This window comes from Schistocerca americana, chromosome 7 (genome assembly GCF_021461395.2).
Source record: "Schistocerca americana isolate TAMUIC-IGC-003095 chromosome 7, iqSchAmer2.1, whole genome shotgun sequence".
Taxonomy (NCBI): Eukaryota; Metazoa; Arthropoda; class Insecta; order Orthoptera; family Acrididae; genus Schistocerca; species Schistocerca americana.
This window is the reverse complement of record NC_060125.1, coordinates 356,297,144-356,321,146: the sequence shown is the minus strand read 5'-3', so window position 1 is coordinate 356,321,146 and position 24,003 is coordinate 356,297,144. Positions and strand designations below refer to the sequence as shown.

The 24,003-nt window shown below is 41.7% G+C and overlaps 1 protein-coding gene and 1 non-coding gene across 2 annotated transcripts in view; one reads left to right on the top strand and one right to left on the bottom strand.

Annotated features, from left to right (window-relative positions):
* The window catches only part of LOC124622927 (nose resistant to fluoxetine protein 6-like), a 130,231-nt gene that overhangs the window by 2,518 nt on the left and 103,710 nt on the right, over positions 1–24,003 (bottom strand). Inside the window, exon 10 of the mRNA XM_047148717.1 lies at positions 11,939–12,081. Within this exon, the coding sequence (XP_047004673.1) occupies positions 11,939–12,081 (143 nt within the window). The remainder of the gene's footprint in view (positions 1–11,938; positions 12,082–24,003) is intronic.
* Trnal-caa lies at positions 3,408–3,482 on the top strand. Its single transcript has one exon. It is a non-coding gene; the product is annotated as a tRNA-Leu (tRNA).

Sequence of the window (24,003 nt, the reverse complement as noted above, 5' to 3'; positions counted from 1 at the left end):
TGGTCTTGAAATCATTACGTACTCATGCAACCTTCGCCCCCCCCCCTTTCCCCAACCCACGCCCCTCCGCCTCCACCCCCCTCCTCCCCCCATCACCCCCAACTACAATCTAGTATTGAAGTGGAACACCGAGTCACAATGTAGCTGTCATGATACTACTGAATTTTGTAAAAATAGTACACATTCACAGATATTTGTCAATACCACAGTATTTTCCATATCGAAAAATACGTAAATTTCAGTGAACTGTTTCCATGTTGAAAGATTTATGCCACAATATTTTAAAAATGTATGTAAGCATCTTCATCTAAATTGTGTACGCAAGACATATGCGGGCGCACACACACACACACACACACACACACACACACACACACACACACACACTTACTGAAATATATATAATACATTGTAGAGGGAATGGGAAGGAAAAAAAACTCAAACAAAAATACTCTAGGCATAAAATTTGTTACAAACTTTTTTGTCTTATACTGTTTTTACATTCAGCGTTTCTTACATATTCAGTATCTGAGCACGTACGATATATAACAAAATTTTCCTCGAAACGTATTTATGAAGCTAACGAGAACATGAGTAAGAAGTATGTGAATTCACATCACTTACAAAGATGAAAGTGACCTCAAATTAATACCTACAATTTACATTTTCACACACATTTCATTTCCATTTTTAAAGTATTTTCGTTTATACAGCTACTGAGGATAAAATCGATCATCATTATTAATGCAGTAGTGATCCAAAGCCATTGTATTTTCCTTATCAGGAAGTATCAAATGTTTGTCGTCTTGTGCAGATGAGACGCATTTATGTTGCCTAATGGAAGAAGCAATTTACTGCTTAGTTTGAATTAAATGTTGCTCAGTCATTTGTACTTCCTGGTGCAATACACACTGCTTGTAATCATTGATGGTTAACATTAACAGGAGACTGCTTTGTTCCCTTCGCTCGGCACATTACGTATCAAAAGCATACATCTTTGCTCAAATACTGACAAATTCTGTAATAGGTTCAAATTTTTGTCTGTCTTTCATTAATCCAAACTATTTTTTATTTATCAGTGGAATATCTTAACCGTTATTTGCATTGAAACCCATAAACCGAATTTCGTATGCATATACGCTCATAAATACTCAGAGTTTTAATCTGGTAGATTAAGTTGTTAGTATCCTTGTAGTATAGTTTTCGATGATGTGCCACAAGTTTGTTTAATATGTAACCAAAATGGAAGTCTAAAAGAAGCGTTCACGAAACATCCAAAATGGCCATTCCTGCTGTAGTGAGTTTATCGAAGGCAGCATTTAGCCCGATCAATGCAGTGGCGACTAAATTTTCGTTAAAAACTCACAGTCCTTCGAAAATCTGGCTTAGCAATTAATGCAGCTGACTCAAATCTGCGTCTCCAGGATATCTGAAAAAGTTCTTCTCGAAACCATTTAATGCACTCATGTGTTTTTGTGCATTAACGTCAATATATAGCTAGTTCCTGTATAGCTTGCCTCAATTACAAAATACTCTGAATCTTTTTGTAAAGCCAGTTTGTGCTGTAAATATTATCACAAATTCGTGTAATGAAAATATGGTTTTTCTTCTCAGACAAAGTCAAAATTAATTTCTTTGGTTTCTTAATATCGGATGGTGGTGGCATTTTCTCTTCAAATGCAAATCGTGAATACTCTCACGGTATTTGAGACTCACTTCTAAAATGTACCCTACTTTCGAATTGTTTGGTGCGTTTTCCGTCGTCATAATTTGCCATGTAGGTGTTGTTGGCAACTGCATATTTGCAATGGACAATACCACGTCTAGGGCCTCTCTCAACAAACTGAAGTTGTTTGATGTCGGTAATAAACTACAATTCCTCTTTAATAATTTTCCATGACAAGCCAGGCGAAGTAATGTAATGTGCAGGATCCAATTCGTATGTCTTGAGGCGAAGACCGTGAAAGTTTTTGAACATATCAGCAGGAAACAGAATGTCAGTTTTTAAATATAAATCAAAGTATTCTACAGGTATTTTGCACTTGAATACATTTCATAGGTAGAAAGCTCTTTGATACTCAACCGATGTTACCGTTTCGCCTGCTAATAACCTTTTTAATTTTTCGATTGAGACTATGTGCATTTCCAATAAAACTGATTTGTTGCTGACATATACGTCCTAATTGTTTTGTGTTCATCTGATTTTAAGCATGTTGGGCACGTTTTGAGTGAAAATGTCAACAAATTTAGCAAATCAATAAATCTGTAATTTGTTATGTAGTACTGCTTTTGGTGCAATACTGCAACACTTATCGGAGAAGATTTATGTGTTTTCACATTTAATAAAAAATAGCATTAGCGAAACTGGATTTAACTTAAATTCTTCCTCGCCATTTGTTGTCTTTTACTCACAAATGTTCATTATCAAAAATGCCTGTAGTAATTCCTCAAGTTGTAGAATACAAGGGGACTGTATATTAAGGTCTTCAGTCCGCATTGCAGTTGAAATATGCTGTGCTTCGGTATGTACGGGTGAAATGGAATGCCGGCTGCTGTGGCCGAGCGGTTCTAGGCGCTTCAGTCCGGGACCACGCGGCTGCGACGGTTGCAGGCTCGAATCCTGCCTCGGGCATGGATGTGTGTGATGTCCTAAGGTTAGTTAGGTTTACTTACACTTTTCATTATATGGAGGCAACTGCCACTTTTTTCACTGTACAGATAACTTGCCCTAATCGTTTGGCAGTTGGTTTTGATCGTCTGAAGACTTTACAAGACGGTAAAGTACAGCATCATCTGCAAACAATATAAGAGGGTTGCTCAAATTGTCTCCTAAATTGTTTATGCAGATCAGGAACATTTTCTTGGGGAATGCCAGATTCGAACTGTGACCTTTCTGACAGGAAATCGGGAATCCAGTCACACCACTAAAGATGATACTCTGTAGGCATGCAATTTGATTATAAGTTGCTTATGAGAAACGGCGTCAAAACCGTCCAGGAAATATAGCAATATGGAATCATTTTAAGATCTCCTGTCGGTAGCACTTATTACTTACTGAGAATAAAGAGGAAGTTGTGTTTCACAAGAATGATATTTTCTGAATCCGTGTTGGCTGTTGGTCAATAAACTGTTCTCTTCGAAGTAAGCTGCTAAATCTTCCACGGGGTAGATGTCTGACAAGCAATTGTAAGACACAGGTAAACAAGAACAAGGGTTTATTAAGACCGCATTAGAGAGATTTAATAATAAAAGAAAAAGACAGAGGTAAATAAGAACAAGAGAATGAGATTTTCACTTTGCAGCGGAGTGTGCGCTGATATGAAACTTCCTGGCAGATAATGTTAAGTTTGGAAGGTAGGAGACGAGGTACTGGCAGAAGTAAAGCTTTGAGGACGGGGCGTGAGTCGTGCTTGGATAGCTCAGTTGGTAGAGCACTTGCCCGCAAAAGGCAAAGGTCCCGAGTTCGAGTCTCGGTCAGGCACACAGTTTTAATCTGCCAGGAAGTTTTATATCAGCTCACACTCTGCAGCAGAGTGAAAATCTCATTCTGGAAACATCCCCCAGGCTGTGGCTAACTCATGTCTCCGCAATATCGTTTCTTTCAGGGGTGCTAGTTCTGCAAGGTTCGCAGGAGAGCTTCTGTTAAGTTTGGAAGGTAGGAGACGAGGTACTGGCAGAAGTACAGCTGTGAGGACGGGGCGTGAGTCGTGCTTGGGTAGCTCAGTTGGTAGAGCACTTGCCCGCGAAAGGCAAAGGTCCAGAGTTGGAGTCTCGGTCCGGCACACAGTTTTAATCTGCCAGGAAGTTTCAAGAACAAGAGTCAAGAGTTTATTAAGACCGCAGTAGAGAGATTTAATAATAAAGGAAAATCTCTTCTTAGTAAAAAATGATACAACTTCTCAGACACCAAAAGGCCAGGAGCACACAGTGAATAAGCGTAGTGGGACGTGGAAACTTTGCCACTGATAATCCCTAACGACGGAGGTTGAGCGTTCGGCGTAGCTGACTGACGGGTACGTCTCAGAATGTCGCTGGAGAGTCGTACGTTCCGCTGCGGTTGCTTCCGACCGGTCTCTGACTGATGGACTGCTAAGAGCCGGTGCACAAATTGTCTCAGAACTTCGGTGGAGCGAATTGCGGAGGTGTTGGCTTGCCCTGTGTAGCGGGGGCGCGGAGAAATTCATGCCGATCCAGTTCCACACAAGTGACACGCCGGAGGAAATAGGTCCCTAGCACGGAGGATCTCTTGGCGCTTGTCCTGCAGTCTTACGTCCTTGTTGTGATCAGCCCAGCCTCTTATATATGCAATCCCGTAATCCTTCAATGCCCGAGAGCTTGCCGATCTCTTTAGACGAACATCGGGTACATGGCCAAACCAACAGTATATGTTCCAAAATCCTACTTCGAATCGACATTAGTGTTATGGGTGTGTAATTCAGCAGATTACTCCTATTTCCTTTCTGGAGTATTCGTGTAATCTGTGCAACTTTCCATTCTTTCAACGAGCGAAGGCTTGTTTAGGATTGTTAAGTATGGAGATATTGTATCAGCATACTCTGAAAGAAACCTAACTGGTATAGAATCTAGAACGAAGGCCTTGCTTTTATTAAGTAATGTAAGTTACTTCGCTACACCTAGGATATCTATGTCTAAGTTACTCATGTTGGCAGTTGTTCCTGATTCGCCGGCCGTGGTGGCCGAGCGGTTCTAGGCACTACAGTCTGGAACCTCGCGACCGCTACGGTCGCAAGTTCGGATCCTTCCTCGGGCATGGATGTGTGTGATGTCCTTAGGTTAGTTAGGTTTAAGTAGTTCTAAGTTCTAGGGGACTGATGACCTCAGAAGTTAAGTCCCATAGTGCTCAGAGCCATTTGAACCATTTTTTGTTGTTCCTGATTCGAATTCTGGAATATTTACTTAGACTTTCTTGGTGAAGGAATTTAGGAAAACTGTGTATAGCAACTCTACTATAGTGGCACTGTCAGCAATAATATTACCGATGCTATCGCGCAGTGAAGGTATTGATTGCGTCTTGTCACTGATGTACTTTAAATATAATAGAATCTCTTTGGATTTTCTACCAGATTTCAAGACAGAGCTTCGTTGTGGAAACTATTAAAATCATCTCTCTTTGAAGTTCTCACTAATTTTGAGCTTCCATTAGACTTCGCCAGTCTTGGGGATTTTGCGTTCTTTTAAATTTGGCATGTTTCTTTCGTTGTTTCTGCAACAGTGTTCTGACCTGTTTTATTTGGTATATATGTCTCAATTGCCATCGATACTATTTCTTTGAATTTAAACCAGTCTGGTCTGTATTTACATAAAGGAGTGGAGATGTCTCTTAGAAAACCGTCAAGCGAGTTTTTATCTGCTTTTTGAAAGGGATATAAGGGTGAGTTACTAACTATTGCCACCGAGAAAAACTCCGAAAATAAGGAAAGCGCTGGAAAGTTTGTGGTACAAAAGTTGCATAGGACAACGGGGTCCATAATATGACGTTGGTTCTTTGTTGCTAGGTGCGGTCGCTTCAGAGATATGAATGTCAACTTTGTTTTTTTAAATGGGATACTATACTTTGGTACTTATTTTCTGATAGCTGTTCTCGAGACGAATCCAGTGATGTGTAGCTGTAAAGTCTTTGAAGGTCAACGAAGATCAAAAAGGTGGCATGAACGTCCATTTACAGAATGTGTTCGAAGTGATGACCATTGATATGAATGCAGTGGTGAATCTTCGTATCATGGATTGAGTGGTATTCCTTATCACTTTGACACTTATCGAAGCACTTGTTATGACAATTCTGTCTCATACATCGCGTAAATAGTAAATATTCGTCGCATACGCCGTATCCATCTAAAGTGCCATTGACATATGAACACCATTCGACGGTTTAGCAATACAACGCTAATAGGAACGGTAAGGCCAGTATCGTCGAATCAAGCGAATGAGAATTATGTATTCTTTCGATGAACAAATCGATATGCGTCTCATTTACGAAGAATGCCAACGAAATTCAGTGAGAGCTACAGACTTATACGCTGAAAGATATCCTGAACGTACTCACCCTATACGTCGTACACTTAAATATGTGTTTGATAAATTGAGAACAACTGAATCTTCAATGCATCCGAAACATATCCAGCAAAGGAAAGTTACTAACGAGGAAACGGAAATTGGTACTATTGCCACTGTGATTCGAGATCATTGTGTTAGTTCGCGTCAAATCGCAAGGGAATCTTGCATGAGCCAGAGTAACGTTGTTCGTGTTCTGCATCGTCATGAATATCGTCCTTACCATGTCAGTCTCCACCAAGAATTAACTGATACGGATTGTATGCGTCGCACTGAATTCTGCCGATGGGCTCAACTTCAGATTCAGAGGGATGACACATTTATTAATTTGATTTTATTCACTGTCGAGGCTACATTCAGGAACCATGGAAATGTTAATTTGCATGACATGCATTACTGGGCAACTGAAAATCCATGTTGGTTGCGGCAAGTTGCACACCAAAAACGGTGGTCGGTGAATGTACGGTGTGGGATTCTGGAGGACAGAAATATAGGACCCTGTTTTATCGAAGGAAATCTTAATGGTGGGAAGTACACCACATTCCTGCAAGAAACATTAGGTCTGTTATTGGAAGAAATACCTTTAGGAACGAGGAATAGAATGTGATATCAACACGATGGATGTTCGGGACATTTTTCGCTAATGGCTAGAAATGAGTTGCAATTCCCAAATCGTTTGAGTGGACGCGGATATGTGTCGTGGCCGGCTCTTTCGCCAGGCTTGACGTCTCTTGATTTTTTCTTGTGGGGATTCGTAAAAGACATTGTTTATAAAGACGTTCCAAAGACATCTGAAGGTATGCGAGAGAGAATTGTCAGAGCATGCGCTTCGATAAGTGCCACTGTGATAAGGAATACCACTCAATCCATGATAAGAAGATTGCAGCATTGCATTGATACCAAGGTCATCAGTTTGAACACCTTCTGTAAATGAACGTTCATGCCACCTTTTTGACCTTCGTTGATCTTCAAAGACCTTACTGTTACACATCACTGGATTCGTCTCGATAGTCGCTATCAGAAAATAAGTACCAAATAATAGCACCCGATTTAAAAAAAACAAAGTTAACCTTCACATCTCTGAAGCGACCACACCTAGCAACAAAAAACCAATGTCATATTTTGGCCCCGTTGTCCCATGCAACTTTTGTCCCACGAACTTTCCAGATCCTATCATACTTTCGGAGTTATTCTTGGTGGCAATAGTTAGTGACTCACCCTGTATATTTGCGGTTATTTTTGGTGGATTCGGATGGAAGCACAGTAGTTTCGTTGTCAGACGGGAAGACAAATAAACCAATTTAATTGTTAATTTTATGCTGCTAGAATTCGCAAAAGTTTGAGGTAAAATTTACACAAACGTCAATTCTACTCTTTGTAAGAGCTACAACAAGGAGTTTTTAATATTCAAGGACGATTTTAGCCGAAAGCTCGCGCAGCACGCATTCGCTGTAGCTTAGATGGTTTTTGTTGGCTACTTTGAAGCTGTTTCTCGATTTGATAGACCGCAAGTGTACTGTATCAAGTTGTTCAACTCGACTGCCCCAACAAAACGGTGGTACGTTCTACACGGTTATCGTTTACACCCTGCATAATCAGTGTTTATTTATTATATGCTAACGTGCTGTGAACAGATTCGTAAGGTCAAATAAAGAGGGAATGAAAATTGACAGCGAAAACTTATAGGGGTGAAAGTACAAAGTAATAGAAGCAAACGTTACGGCAAACAAGCGTCCACGAAAGTGCAGTTTGTGGGTTAATTGGGGTCAACTGAATAGTGAAGTGTACAGAACGCCCATTGATAAGTTTGAAGAACCAGAATATGAATTGAACAGCCTTCTCAAGCAATACGAAGTAATCCAGGGGCTGTGTGGCGACGAGTAAAATTTTTTGGTTTGTTATTAGTTTTGTAAGTTGAAATGTTTGGTAGTCTTGTGCGATTTTAAGGTACCACAGCCATTTGCAAGGGGCTGAAAACTTTTTGTGTGAACAGCCAAAAAGGGATGGAAAATATACTATTCATAGGCTTCAGTGCACAGATCAACAATTCAGCTCGCCGAAATTGAAATAAAATATTATAACTTTCTAAGAATAAGCCAGAGGAGTCAGGTACCACGACGATAAATAAAAGTCTACTGTCATTTAAGTGAGCTGTGGATTCTGACAAATACTCACAAGCACAAGAATTAGTTTGAAAATTCATTACAGATTGTTCTATCGTAGTTAGCAATTGGTACAGTTTAGAGAGTTTTGTTCCTGAAGTTAATAGCTCACCTTAAAGGTGGAGAATAATCTCATTCGGTTGCCTCACAGTTTTCTACAATGTAGCGTGTGAAACAGAATCGCAGCTCGCTAAACTAAACACGGGTTTTCAAGTTAAATTATTAATCCAAGTACGTTCACTTTCACACCGTTTCTCAAGATGTGCGCGATATCTCATTCGATCGAAAAACCAATCACATCAGTCGTCATTAACGCCATCTGGGGCTTAAGCGGAAAGAGACGCGGACAGAATCATCTGAACCGTCTCTTTCTAACGTTTGTACCTTTTGTTAAATTACAGTATCACAGTAAAATTTGGTACAGTTTCATTATTACTTACACGAATACAGTGCTGTCATTTTAGTTTTGTATCTTATTTACTAAGGTAAGTTAATCTAACACCTTTTTCTGGCTTTTGGCACGAAAATTGGTTTTTACTTGCTAATTCAAAAAGTAAAAGTTCCAAAAAATTGTAATTGAGGTAGCTTCATAAAAACTTCTACCCTAGGTTTTTAGAAAAAACTGAACCTCACTGCAAAAATAGAACTTTTAACTTCAATATTACGTGCTTTTAAGATTTCGAGGAAAGTAGAATAATTCGAAAACTAAATGAGGTAGCTTCATGAAAATCTCTAAAGAATGCTTTTATAACCATCGCAACATAATTCCGAAGTTGAAACATTCCAAGTTCAGTATTATGCACTTTCAAAATTTAGAAAAACTTGTATTAAGTGTATTTTTGAAGAAACAAATAGCGGATCACTCCGAGACTCAGAACCTAAGGCCTTTGCATAGTTTTGTATAACCCGGCTAAATTCTGTAGCAGTATTTAAACATTTAATTTCACATAAGATTATTAGGCAGTCTCTTTGTTCCTCTATTCATGGTAGGCATTAGGCTTGGCTTGGCTTGGCGTTGGCCGAGCGAAAGAGAAAATTCATTTTCTCCCTTGCCACACTAAACATACCGATAAGTGCTTGCTTCCCAAAAGCATCTTTGACAGAACGGAATACCTCCATTTAGAGGTACGAGTGTAGAGTGAACTGTAAGATACAATGCACTGAATTAGTATTGTACTTCCTGTTAATGTAGGCTATGGGTGGAGTTTGAGTCCAGTTGGATAGGGACCTAATTGGAAATTTACATTTCAAACACGTTTGTACTTACTAGGACATATTCCATGCTGAACTCTCTAGCGGTTCGCAACAACGCATTTATCTCGCATATATATTGTTTCCATGTCTTCGATTGTATTGTCGTATACTTAACACTTTTGTCAGTTTCCACTATTAATTAGGTTATGCTCTGTATACAATATAGGTGGAAAGCAATATTTGTGGGAACTATTCACCCCGAAAGATGATTAATAAGAGTGCATTATTCAAGGATGAGCTGGAAATGCCTTGGGATAAACTTCGAAAATTGGCACAACAAAGCCATAGTAAAACTACACTCATCCATTCATTAAATTGGTGATTACATCCTAAAACTGTCTAGTATTTAGTAATCCTGACTGTGAAGCAAATCTGCAAAGAGTCCGGAAGCAGCTTAAAGAAAAAGTGTCATTAGAAACTCTCGGGCCCTAACAAATTCCAATATATGGCTTTGTCGGAAATCACACTTTTTAAGTTTAAGACGAGTATTTGTTTATCTGAGATTTACTCAGTTCATACCACAGACGTGAATTTTGCGTAAACTGACATCCTGGTATTTTGTTACACTCAGAGAGCATAGCCAGCCGACAGCCAGATTCTCGTTTTGATCGAAATAAAAATAATTAAAATGTTATTAAATTGGGTTAGTATTTGGTGGACAGTAAAACCAGTAAGATATTTAGAAAAATGAAATTGTCATCTATTTCTTCTACCACTGCCAATTCCCGACTTTCCTGTTTCAGTCGCGAATAGTGTGTGGTAACAACGACAGTTGATAAATCTTCGTATGAGCCCGAATCTCTCTGATTTTACGTTCACTTTCTTTTTGCAAGACATATAATGAAGGCAGAAAAATATTGGTTGGCTCTTCTACCAACGTAAGGTCTCGGTAGTTAAACAGTAAACCACATCATGATGAAGAACGCAACTATTGTAATGTCTGCCACAGGAATTGGATGAACATTCTCTATGACAATTTCTCACTTGCTAGAATTATGATAAAGATAAAATACGCTGCTCCTCTTCGTAGGTTCACTAGTTTGTTTTTCAATCGTACATGGTAATTGTCTTGGACTGAGGAGCATTTGTCGAATCTCAGAGTTTTGGAGACCTTCGTGAGTAGTCTTTACTCCATGTGGACTCTTCCAATGTATCTTGTTATGACATCTGCCTTTTCGACGCTTGCTCTTTCCGCATCCGATCGCTCCGTATGCATACTCCTAGATATTTCCAAACGAGACTGTTCCCAGTGATTGCTTGGATATCGTGTATTCTAACAGCAATGGTTTCGCGCCTATTTGCCCGCAAGAAGTCGTCTGTCGTAATTTCTCAGCCTCCTAACTCTTTTTCCGTTCGATAGCGGTATTATTGGGGTATCAACTCGCATTATACGTAAAAACGTGATTTCTGTGTAAAAGGGTGATTCTATGTAAAAACGTGATTTCTGTGTTAACGCAGAATTTCAGCGGGTGTTACAAAGACCTCATTTTTATTGATTTCTGAACGCTGCTTGCTGACATGCCAGGTAAAAAATACTTGCAGTTTATGTTTAAAAAGGTCCAAGTAATGTCAGAGGACGAACTTCTTTTAGAGAATGAAGGGATGTATGCCGTCTTCGTAATGGCGTGTTGTGTGGTAATCGATTTGTTTACTGCCACATTAAATTACCTAAATTTGTTAAGTGAAAGGCAATAGTAATCACATTTTATGTCGCCCTGATTTTGTTTGCACACCTGTAGTGACTGATATCATTAATGCTAGTACAACAGACTGTTACGTAAATCCATGTTATAATCACGAACAACTGGTTTTTATGTTTTCTGTCCACTGTGAGCACTGGCAACAGTGTTCTTTTGTAGTTTAATTAGTATTTCACTTAAATACGAATAGTGATTACGCATTATTCCAGCTATAGTGTTTGAGTATAACTGCACCACACCTATGATAGCTTTAATTTGGTATTTGCTAAGATAAAGGAATAAATTACCATTCTGGTGAATAGGTGAGTACTTTCCCATACAGTTCCATTTGCAGTGCTTCGGAATCAATGGTTTATTCTGATTTTCTGATTTATTAGGTACACGGGCTAATGAATTGTGCCGAGTGCAGTGGAGGGTTACTGTATGAGCAGAAGTTGTTGCTTTAAAGTGTAAGTAATTTATGTTGATAAAAAGCTAAATGCTCATTTTCAGCAATTTGTTCCTTATCTCAAAGTTCCAGCTAAGAATCGCCCACTATCAGCATAATTATGACCCTAAAAGTTTGGGGACTCATACATCGCAGTACTTCAACATGTAAGACTTAATTTTTCATTGTCCCCTGCGTTTCTGTAATGTTTCTTAATTTGGTCTCCGTTTCAAAAGTATATTAGGTTTTACATGAGCAGGGCACTTATTAATTTGGAAAAGTGAGTGGTATCTATGAGTGTAATAGCAGAGAGCAATACTTACAATATAGTACCGCCCGAAGGTGATAGGTGTCCTCGTAATCCCCCAGTGGTAGAAGAGGATGACTGGATGTGCCAAGTAGACGCAGTAGCTCAGTTTGGCCAGTGGCTGGAAACCTCGCCACGACAGAAGAGTTTTCACTGGCCCTGAATATGATGACAGTAATGTTGTTTACATGTAACAAGCAAACATAATACATGCAGGATAATCTTAAATATCTACCATTGTCCTCAGTGTAGTTTTGATAATGATGGATAATTAGATAATCGATTCAGCGTCATATCATCCATACTATTGGATTTTTCTTATTCTTACAAAACTTACATCGAACTGAACGCTGAAAGTCGTACGTAGTATGTGGCATGACGTTCTGTAACAAGAGCATAGGAAGAACTGCATAGTTTTGTTTACGTTTGCACATATGCAGGGCAAACTGTATTAATTACAGTGAAGTGCTATCCACCATCTAGAAGAGGAGAAAGAGCAGGTTCGTTGGTTGTATAGAGAGACTGCGTAAGTAATGTATGTAGTTTCGTTCATTGTTTAATGTGGTTAAAGATACGTGAATTTAGAGTGCAACAGCGAAAAGAGGAGGTCATTTCCAATAAAATACACGTAGCATACATGTATTTACAATAATAATTCGAGACGCAGTATGTATTCATTCAACTTAGATTTATGGGCAACCTACTTAACGTATTATTAAATGTAATATGTCAATATAATCAGGGTTTTAGCATACTCTTAACATCGTATCTAGTTTTAAGATTGGACTTACGTATAAAAATATGCCAGTATAACTGGTGCAATTGCTTGGACGGAACTGAACAGGCAGGACCTATTCTGCTCTGGACGATGATACAACTGCACAGGTTTATGAACGTAGATGTTTTTCGAAAAGACGGCCGCGACACTTTGAAATATTTCCCGCGATAGTTCAGTGGGGACATAAAAAAAATTGAATTGGTCAGCACTTGGAATTATCTTGTCTGAAGTTCACTGGAATACGTAATTTTCGTGCGTTAACCTGATTCGGACTTCGAGTGATTTCGTTTCGAGTTGAATTTTAACTCAGTCTGCTTAGAGGAAACTCTGATTATTTTAGTGCTGGTCGACACTTACAATCATTTCATTCGGTGTCTATTCGACTTGCACATGCTGTGTTAGCGTTGATATGAACATAGGGCAATTTTGAACTGTGAACACGTTCACTGTTGCCAGTTTTTTTAAATACAGGATGTTCGGAAATTCCATTACAAACTTGTAGAGGGGAATCAGTACATGACGTTTTGAATAGGAACACATGTCCGGTAACGTGATTCAACGACTTTGCAGAGTGTCACAGTTATAGGTACTGGCGCATGTAAGTATATGTATATACAGGGTGATTCCGTGATAATGTTACAAACTTTCAATGACGACGGAGGAGAATAAATGTATCAATTTGAGTAAGGGTCCCTATACCGGAAATGAACGAGTAGGAAGCTATAACCGGAAATCATTCTGATACATCTGACAGTGGAATACATGTGCCGGTACTGCTGCTGCTAAGAACGTGATGTATGCGACTTTCAGAGGTGATAGTATGGACCAGAACAAAAAAGAAAAGTTTAGTAAACATGGGTACTTGTTCAACAGAGGAGATGTGTTTCACACTATTGAAGATGAACAAGTGCTCATAGATCCTCGGATATGCATTTCAGAACCCAAATTTACTAGACATTTTTCTTGTTTTGTTCCATACTACCACCTCTGAAAGTTGCATACCCTACATTCTTAGCAACGACAGCACCGGCACATGTATTCCACGGTCAGATGTATCAGAATGATTTTCGCTTGTCACTTTCGACTCGTTTGTTTCCGAAACAGGACCCTTACCTCAAACTGATACATTTATCCGTCTCCATCACCATTGACAGTTTGTATAACATCATCACAGAATGATCCTGTATATACAATACATCTACAGACGCAGGCGACTGTAACTTTGGCGCTCTCTAGCGTCGTTGGCTAAAGTTTTCGGATATTCAAAATAGTATGTACTCACTTTCCTCTATGAGACCTACAAGTTTGTAACGGGAACTTCCGCACACCCTGCATATAATGAGTTTACAAATCACTAAGTTGGGGGCTCGAGCTATTTTATATTCGTTCAACAACAGCGATGAGGTTAATCATCAGCCTGTATTTTACTTTTGTGATAAAGCTGAACTAACCCGTTAACAATGAACATTAAAAGAATAGTCGTCGGCGGACATTATTTTCCACATTGCATCTTCATCCTAACGTTTATTTATTGTGGTTTAAGAATCAGGAACAATTCACCATTTTTTTTACGTGCCTGGTATGGCTACAGCATCCACTATGACAACGACGACAGAGTCGACTGGTCATGTAGTGTCACTACTCAGATTTAAGTAAAGCTTGTGGCTGCCGTGTGGCGCGTTGCGTTAGCTACCACGGGCTGTTAAGCACAGTGTGTTGACGTGTAGGTCAGAATAACACACAGGCAAAAGGACTGTGACACGGGCGAGACATGCTTGGTGAAACCTGCACCGCACATCAGTGACAGCAGAAGCTGGCAGGACGTCTTAATACACCAGGGCAAGACCCATGCTGTGAGCTACGTGAGCCCGCATCTCGTGGTCGTGCGGTAGCGTTCTCGCTTCCCACGCCCGGGTTCCCGGGTTCGATTCCCGGCGGGGTCAGGGATTTTCTCTGCCTCGTGATGGCTGGGTGTTGTGTGATGTCATTAGGTTAGTTAGGTTTTAGTAGTTCTAAGTTCTAGGGGACTGATGACCATAGATGTTAAGTCCCGTAGTGTTCAGAGCCATTTGAACCATTTGAGCTACGTGACCGGGGGCTGGGTGATAGTTCAACGATAAATATGTGTGAATTTTGAGGCAGATACGCTCCGAGTCTAGCAGGACCACCACGACATCAGGTCCATGCTAGATGACGAGAAGAATGGGTACCCCGCTTCCGAAGCGATTTAATGCTACAAATAAATTGTTGTCAAGTGTTGATACAGATTCGGGGACTTTAATAAAGTTGTACGATTCTTGACTTGATTACGTTCGAGAGAAATGTTCTACGCACGACACATATAGAAACGCTAGAATCGAAAAGAGTAATATAAATATGTACGAAACAGCCACAGAAAGGTAAAATTTAAGAAAACTGAAAGTGGACGAAACTGCCTTGTCAGATACTACTTTGAAAGGAAAAAAGACTTTCTGCTTATTGTAGAGAGATTGATATTTGAATTGGAGAAAAGAAAAGATCGCTAAAAGAGTTTTGTAGCAATTTTGAGTTTCTAAGTTGATTTCCTTGAAGAGACAACAGAGAACTACTGAAATATGCTAGAAAACTGCAAAATAGTTACACAGACGACCTGGAATAATTATTGACTGGCGAGGAACGCAATATAAACCTCCTGTGTAACTACTCTGTATAGAATGTTGCGTTAGAACCACGTTCAAGAACTGTTTCCTTATTTAGATTTTACTCTACGACTATTTCTATCAATCACTGCAAAAAATTGCTCGGCCGAGTGATCTTTCTCGCTCCTCAAAAGGCTTAAGAATTATTTGCGATCATCCATGTTGGAAGCTCGAGTGAATAGTCTTGTCGGCCTCTTCACGAAATCTGTCATGACAACGCAATAGGAGTATGAAGACGAGATCAATGCATTTGCTGCAAAGAAAGCACGCCGTAAACAGCTTTGAATGGCTCCAGTGTGATGAGTTCAATATGCATATATTCTTTGTTGTTTCTAGCAGCGCCGCGCGGGATTAGCCGAGCGGTCTTAGGCGCTGCAGCCATGGACTGTGCGGCTGGTCCCGGTGGAGTTTCGAGTCCTCCCTCAGGCATGGGTGTGTGTGTGTGTGTTTGTCCTTAGGATAATTTAGGTTAAGTAGTGTGTAAGCTTAGGGACTGATGACCTTAGCAGTTAAGTCCCATCAGATTTCACACACATTTGAACTCTTTTTTTTTTTGTAAGTTACTTGGTGGTACATTTAAGTCGAAATGAGAGGCGGAGACATTTTTCTCTGGCTAAAGGCGGCAAACAGCTAAATTCACCTCTGCTTGTGGGACCCGGCGCCACAGCGTTCCTGACCTTCTGTCAGCTCCTCCCATCGTCAGACGCCTGCCAGAGAGGCAGTGGGTCATGTCTCTTGCACAGCAGTCTTAACTCGCCCCCGTGATGGATGCGAGCAGGGCCTGAGACACCATACCACATGGAATGCCGTCGCAGCAGAAGTAGGAGAGCACTGGTGACGTCGAAGCTGTAGCCCAGTGTCCGGCCACCGGCCACTGCTCGGCCCGACGCCAACAACGCATGGCGCCTACACATGCATCTCTTCACTGGGCCGGAAGACAGCTGTCTGCCAGCCGACGCCAGTCAGGTTCACCAGAGGACGGTGTGCCTGCCTCACATTGCTAACGGTAGAGGTTAAACTAACTGTAGATGGCACATCAGATGAATTCGGAATTGCGAATAACGACTACCATCAGCTGTAGAATGGAATAACGACAATGTAAATTTTTGCCGGACCGGGGCTCGAACCCGAATTTCCCGCTTATCGCGAGCGGTCGCCTTACCATCTGGCTACCCTTGCACGACTCACTGCTAGACCCAACCCTCCGTATGTCGTCAACCATGCGTCTGCGACCTGTGCTCGCACATCCATTATGTACAGTATATTCCCGTACAGGTCAGACGCTGTACTTGAAAGTCGGTTGCCCGGTATTGGCAGATAAATACGATATTGCAGTGCCTGTGTTATTCTGATTACGATGCAGAGTTCCTCTGGAAAAGCGAGCATGTCCAAAGGAACTTTTCATCGTAATCAGACTAACACAGGCACTGCAATATCGTATTTATGTGCCAATACCGAGCATGCGACTTTCAAGCACAATGTCCGATCTGTAAGGGAATACACATAATGGCTGTGCGAGTACAGATCGTAGACGCATGGTTGACGACATATAGAAATTTGGGTCTGGCCTGGAGTCGTGCACGGATAGCCAAATGGTAAGGCGACCGCTCGCGATAAGCGGGGAATCCGGGTTCGAGCCCCGGTCCGGCACAAATTTTCATTGTCATCATGCCATTCTACAGGTGATGGTAGTCACTATTCGAAATTGCGAATTCATCTGATGTGGTTCATAACAGCTGTGGTCAGAATAACACGACCACTGCAGTATTGTAATTGTAGATGGTGTCGTAATAAATACAAATTCCTGAGAGGTAGCCCGAGGCACAGAGTAATGACGCTGAAGTTAAAATGAGTAATGTACAAGTACCAGCTCCTATATCGAGTGAAATTGTCGAGTCTGAGGTAGCAGGAATGAGTCCGGGCTGTAAAGAAGTGATTAAGTGCGGGGCTGGCAACATAGCTTATTTAATTGCAGTAGTATCTGCGCCATTGGCTGATAATGGGGGTTGTATTGAGGTCGGAGAGTCTGGGCCAGATGCACAGGGAAGTGGATGTGCCGATAATTCTTGCGTCGTACAGAGTGGAGTTGCAGACGATGTTATTTTAGATACTAAGAAAATTGCATAAGAAGTTAGTAGATGTTGTGGCACGGTACAGGCACATATACCGCGTGTTTCAGAAATAAATACACACTTTTTATGGGATTATAGGTTGGATATAGATAGTTATCTTAAGTATACGAACGTGGGATCTCTGACTCGTAGTTAGTGCGCTAGGCAACGCTAAAGTGTATTCGCTTTGCCTGGAGGAAACATCACCGTACTCGTACATTGTGATTACTGCAGTAAATACTCTAAGTGTGCGCCATTGACTCAAGCCGTCTAAAAACGGAACGGTGAACAACGGATAATGTTACGTTGGCGTGATCTAAGACGACTCCTGCAGCAACAGTAATTCGATTTACTAGTTCTTCCACAGTGTTTACAGGAGTTTGATACGCAAGAGCCTTCAGGTGGCTCCAAAGATAAAAATCAAGTGATGTGAGATCTGGGGATATTGCAGACCAGTGAACAGGTCTGTTCTGTCGAATACAGCGTCCAGCGTATTATCTGTCCAAGAACCTTCTCACTCAATTTGTGAAATTGAGAGATGCCTCATGACGCTGGAAGAAAATCCGTCTTCTGGCCTGAAGCGACACATCTTCGAGGAGACCGGGAAATACATGTTATAGAAATACATGGTAAACGCGAGCAGTTAGACGGTGTGGAAGATTGTAAGGCCCCACTACTTAGTTGTGAATAATTCCTGCCCAAACATTAAATCAAGATCGTTCCTGAAAATGGTGAACAGCAGTGCCTTAAGGATTTTCGCGAAACTATGCATGGGACTTGCTACTGTTGAACAGCCACAGCGACATGGAAGCGGAAGTGCAGGGACAAGTTCGGTAGAGATACAGATAAAATATGTGTAGAAATATGTTTGAAATACGTTCTTCTTTTTTTTTAATTGCCTTTCGCTATGTGCCCATACAGCCGTCTCAGCAATGGAATGTCACTTATGACGATACGAATGCAAGGACAACACAGTATCCAGCCCACAAGCAGAGAAAATCTCTGACCCGGACGGGAATCGAATCCAGGTGCCTTTGGTTAGCAAGCCGCTGAGCTGACCGTGCAGCTACCGAGGAAGACCGAAGTACTTTAAATATATGTGACACTTGCGCATGCGGGCAAAGCCATGGATAAAAAGCCCCCAGACCCTAGTACGGATTTCAACCGAACTTGGTAAACATGATGCTTACTGTCTTGAAAGACATACTGTTGCGACGGATATAAAAAAAGGAATATTGTATTGGGGTAGAAGTGATAACGTGGAGAGAGAGAAGTGGGGGAGGGTGTGGAGGAGTTGGACAGATAGAGAGCAGGAAGGAAGAGATGGACATAGAAAGGCAGGAGAAGGAGATGGACAGAGAAAGGGAAAGGCGCAAATTCACAGAAAGGGAAGAGGAGGAAGTGGACAGAGAAAGAAGGGAGTAGGAGATGGATGCGAGAGGGCGCCAGAGCAGATGAACAGGCAGAGGAGGAAGGGGAGATGAACAGAGGCAGGAGAGAGGAGGGGATGGACAGAGAGAGGAGAGGAGACAGGTAGTTAGGGGAGAGAGCAGGGTTGCATAGAGAGAGTGTAAGGAGGAGATGAACTGATAGAAGGTTGGAATAAACACATACGCAGGCAAACGTCGGATACTCATTTAGTTATGTCTAAGATTTTTGAGGGATCCTCGGTGTGTCTGTAGGTTAGTACCGTATTAGAAATCATAAAGCCTGGGGTTCACCCCACAGTCCATCCTATAATTTTTCTGTCATTTATTCCTTGTATCGCCTCTGCAATGTTTTCTGCACGGAAAAAATTCCACCTAAGCCAATTGTCAGAGTTGTAGATCCCCTTGTAGCTGCCTGGGTAAGATAGATTGAAAGACAAAGTACGTCAAGAAAGTCCGACTTCCACTAGGGCTACGTCTAGTAAAGCAATGCGGTGTTCAAACCAAGCTTCGCGATAAGGACAGCTCAGTACAATTATTTATCATTTTCCGTTGGTGTGATCTTACGTTTCGTAGTAGCCCGTTGTTCAGTTTTTGGAATGTAATTCTAGGTATGCTGGTGATCTCGGAGAAGTATGGTTACTGAACATTACCTCAGATATCGTGTATAACAGAGCTAAGTGCACAAACACAGTCTTTCAAAGTGCATAAAGAAACTACTCAGTCCAGTAACTTTAATGTAACCACTTACAGACGGCATGTGGCAGCGCTAGACACTTATCAGGAGGATGCGGGAAGTGCTGTAATCTTTATAGAATGAGATGTTCACTCTGCAGCGGACTGCGCTGAGATGAACTACCTGGCAGATTAAAATTGTGTGCCGGACCGAGACCCGAACTCGAAACTTTTGCCTTTCGCGGGCAAGTGCTTTACTTTACCCAATCACGACTCACGACCTGTCCTCACAGCTTCGATTCTGCCAGTACCTTGTCTCCTACCTTCCAAACTTCACAGAAGCTCTCCTGTGATCCTTGAAGATCTAGCACTCTCGGAAACAAGGAGACGAAGTACTGGCAGAATTGAAGCTGTGACGAGGGGTCGCGAGTTGTGCTTAGGTTGCTCAGTTTGTAGAGCACTGGCCCGCGAAAGGCAAAGGTCCCGAGTCCGAGTCTCAATCCGGCACACAGTTTTAATCTGCCAGGAAGTTTCATATCAGCGCACTTTCTGTAATGCAGAGAGGGAGTGATTTATTTGACGTCCAGAAGAGTCTGATCATTGGCTTTTGGGGCAAGGATTGAAGCATTTTCGAAAGGCCTAAGTTTGGCGTACCACCGCTGTAAAAGTGTACCGTGTACGGCAAAATGCAGCACAGGCCATAGATGACAGGGGTGAACGACAGCTGCAGAAATGTGTACAGGCGAATAGACGTGCAATTGCTGAACAACTGACCGCCCAATTGAAGCAAGTGGCTATCAACTGTGCTTACTGGGCACAGTCTTCTGTTCTCATAACTATATGAGGTACAATTCTGCCGTCTTTGCTATGGATAGGGACTGTGACTGCGCTGTCCTCATGCGAGCGGAGTGGATGACCCTCGCGCACAGTTCCAGGCGGTGTTCATTTCTGTCACAAAGGTTGAGGCTGTTGAGGTTGATCCCTCACTCGTTGGCGAGTGGGAGGTCGCTGAAAAGTGTGGGAGGTGGCGAAAGACTTCCGCGAGGCCGATTGCAGAGCCTACCTGTTGTGTCTGACGAACATATTTCGAAGGATATCTGTGGCTGACGAAGCCAGAGCTCCAAATACTAAGAGAAAGCACTGGAGCTTAAATCGTTATAGGCACGGAAAGCTGGATAAGGCTGAAAAAACGTTCAAACGAAATTTATACAAAGAACCAAGCGGTGTACAGAGAGGATAGATTAAACACAGTTGGTGCTGGAGTGTTTATTGCTGTCAGAGGTAGTTTACTTTGTAGTGAAGTTGAAGTAGATACTTAGGTAGAAGTTATACTTGGCCGCCAGAATAAATTAATAATTGATTCCTTTTACCTTCTCTCTCCCCCCCACCTCTGACTCGGATGATACAGTTTCTGAAGAGTTTAAAGAAAACTTGAGTTTCATTTCAAGTAGGTACCCCATTGGTACAATTAGAGTTGGTGGTGACTTCAATCTACCCTCGATACGATGGCGAAAATACATGTTCAAAGTCGCTGCTAGGTATCGTCCGACTACGTTCTCAAAGCGTTCTCAGAAAATTATTTAGTTATTTAGAACAATTAGTTCAGGAGACTACTCGAAGTGTAAATGGTTGCAAGAACATGTTTGACCTTCTTGCAACAAATATTCCTGAGCTAATATGGAGCGTCATGATGGATACAAGGATTAGTGTTGATCAGGTTGTTGTAGTGAGACTAAATGCTATGCCGGCCGCTGTGGCCTCTAAACTTACTTGCATCTGCGTTAAAAGATAACAGAGAGTGGACGGGTGATGGATTCAGATAGAGCTGTGGCGAAGTACGATTCAATGGTTGACTGATTCATTCTAGAGAAGGAGAAGTTGCTGTAGGTCAATTTTTTTCCCTTGTTCTGTCCGGATGCAACAGTCGCGTGACATAGCCTGCGTTCTACTCGTATACAGCCACGTGTTCTATATGCCTTTAAAGCACTGTCTGCTTGCGATCGTTAATGGTAAACATGTCGGTCATCAGAGGACTTCCATCTCATATGTGATCAACCTTGACACATTGCTCTAAACGATCTTTGATTTATGTGATGTATTCCATCCCCCCTATCGCATCTTGGGTGTAAAATCGAGACATCAGCATCATAACTAAGTTAGCGATAGGAGCTTGTGATGCGTTGCAATCCCCATGTATACATTTGCCCGACAGATGTGTTGTTTACAGAGTTAGTGATGGACTGAGTTATAATTTTCACACTTCGGACGCTCCTGCTATGCGTTTATTTGTTTCCATGTAGGATGTATCCCCTGCTACTAACGATCATTTTTTATTGGTTTGATGCAGTCATTGTATAATTCCTGAACGGTGTTCGGATGTGAACAGTGGACACTATACGTCTCTGGAAAGCTGTATTGTGCTCGAATCTCATAGAGCAGGTGTTTTACGGTTCGATAACATAGTTTTTCGTAGAGAAACCAGGAAGGAGGATTATGTACTGAGGTTGAATTATATTTCTCACAAATGAATATTAACAACGCTGCGTTCCATACGTCTGATAGGTCGGAAGCGCAGGTGATATAACACTATAGGCCCGTTTTGAGTGCAGAACGATGTAGCCTTAGGAGTGCGTGTGTTTATGTTCTCTCTTACCGATACATTCCAGGTACCGATCCTAGACTCTTAGAACAGTACTTCAGAGTTGATAGCTTGGTTGATTTACGTAAAAATGCGCCGAACTTCATCTGTCTGGAGCTCCATCGCCTCTAAAAATCATTCCTTTCTTGTTCTTCTTAACTGTCTGATATTACATCATGGCACTTTGAAATCTATTACTATACATCGATAAGGAGTGCTAAGCTCTCGCCATGGATGCATCTCGAGATTGGACAGGACTCGGAAAGCTCCATTCATTCACTCGAGGTGGAGTGTAGCGGTCTTTTCTGGTCTGTTGCAGATTAATTCGCTAAAGGTGTTGCAATGCGGGTTGGTCAATGACAATGTGAGGAGGGTTTTTCACTCTCTAATTTTACCCTAAGACATCGAGAATGCTTCGTGACTCCCATATCCAGAGAGAGATAGAACGTAAATTAAACATTATGTTTGAGGTGATAGAAATATGTGGAGGGCTGTCTGGTATACTTTGATTATTTATTTGTTCGAGAATTAAAATTGAATGGATGTACTGCACAGTCATCTATACATTTTCGCACTGATACTCGCAAAGTGGAGAAGGGGTAGTTTAGCTATGATACTCAAATTGGGAAAACATGCTGCCACATCATTGGGCAGCGCTGAAGTTACTGTAAAATTGTTCACACTATGAACTATGATGCTTATTATTAGAGTGCATGGTTGGTGTCTTATCCATCCCATCCATGTACTGGCTACCAGATAATGATTGACTGATATCGCTTGTTTGAGTCGGGAAAAAGTTTTGGTGGATGGACAGCAACTTCTGGGGTGGATAGCACCAAAACACCGACCGCGTACGTGAATGCAATATGAGAAATCAGCCGAAAGGGAATGCAGAGTCATCAGCTATTCCGTCAGTGTGAGAGAAGAGTCTAAATGTAGAGCTCGTGAATGACCTTAGAACTGTAGTTTGGTGACCTACGCCAACGCAGTACAACTGTTAGAGTTTGCTTATGTTGTAACTGTTTTATTTAAAATCAACCGGTGTGTGACGTGTTATGCTATCCGCCGTAAGAATTTGATTTACATCATGCAATGTCTAGTTATCTGCGGAAGGCCGTGGATCAGAACTTCTCAGCGTCAGGTTAGAACCTGACACTGCCCTCGAAGTCGTGGCAGAGAAACGAAATGTTTGGCATTGTACGAAAGCGCGTTAGAAAACAGTGTTTGAACCAGGACCAGAGGGAGCATCTCTTGTGACTTAGTATAGTCTGTGGGATACGATCATTCGCCTAGAGTGTAGGTGATCAAACTTTATAGTGGCCTCTGCGGTGTCTGTATATTTAATAGGCGGCAGTAGCAGAAGCAATTTAAGGTGTGGATTCGGTGAGGGATTGGGTATACTGTTAGGAATGCTTGGAGGGCTGCACGCTTCGCTATTCTGGGGTGAGCGATGCAAAATCTCTTTCTCCGTCCTGGAGGCCCACCGCAGGTCTGCGTCATTGCTTCGGCATCAATGCCAATGTGACTTCTATATCAGATGAAGTTAGTGGAACTTCTATAGTTCGTAATTTTTCTATGTTGGGTGAGGGGGGGGGGGGGGGGGGGAGGGGAGAGAGAATAACGATGATAGCATGTTGGGCTGATTGATTTGAATGGACGCGGATCTGTGGTACTTGTATGTAGTTTGGGGTCGTACCACAATGTGAGCATTTCCATCGAATGGTCAAAACCCGCTCCTGTTGCACTAATTCAGATCGTTCTGTTTCTACATGGG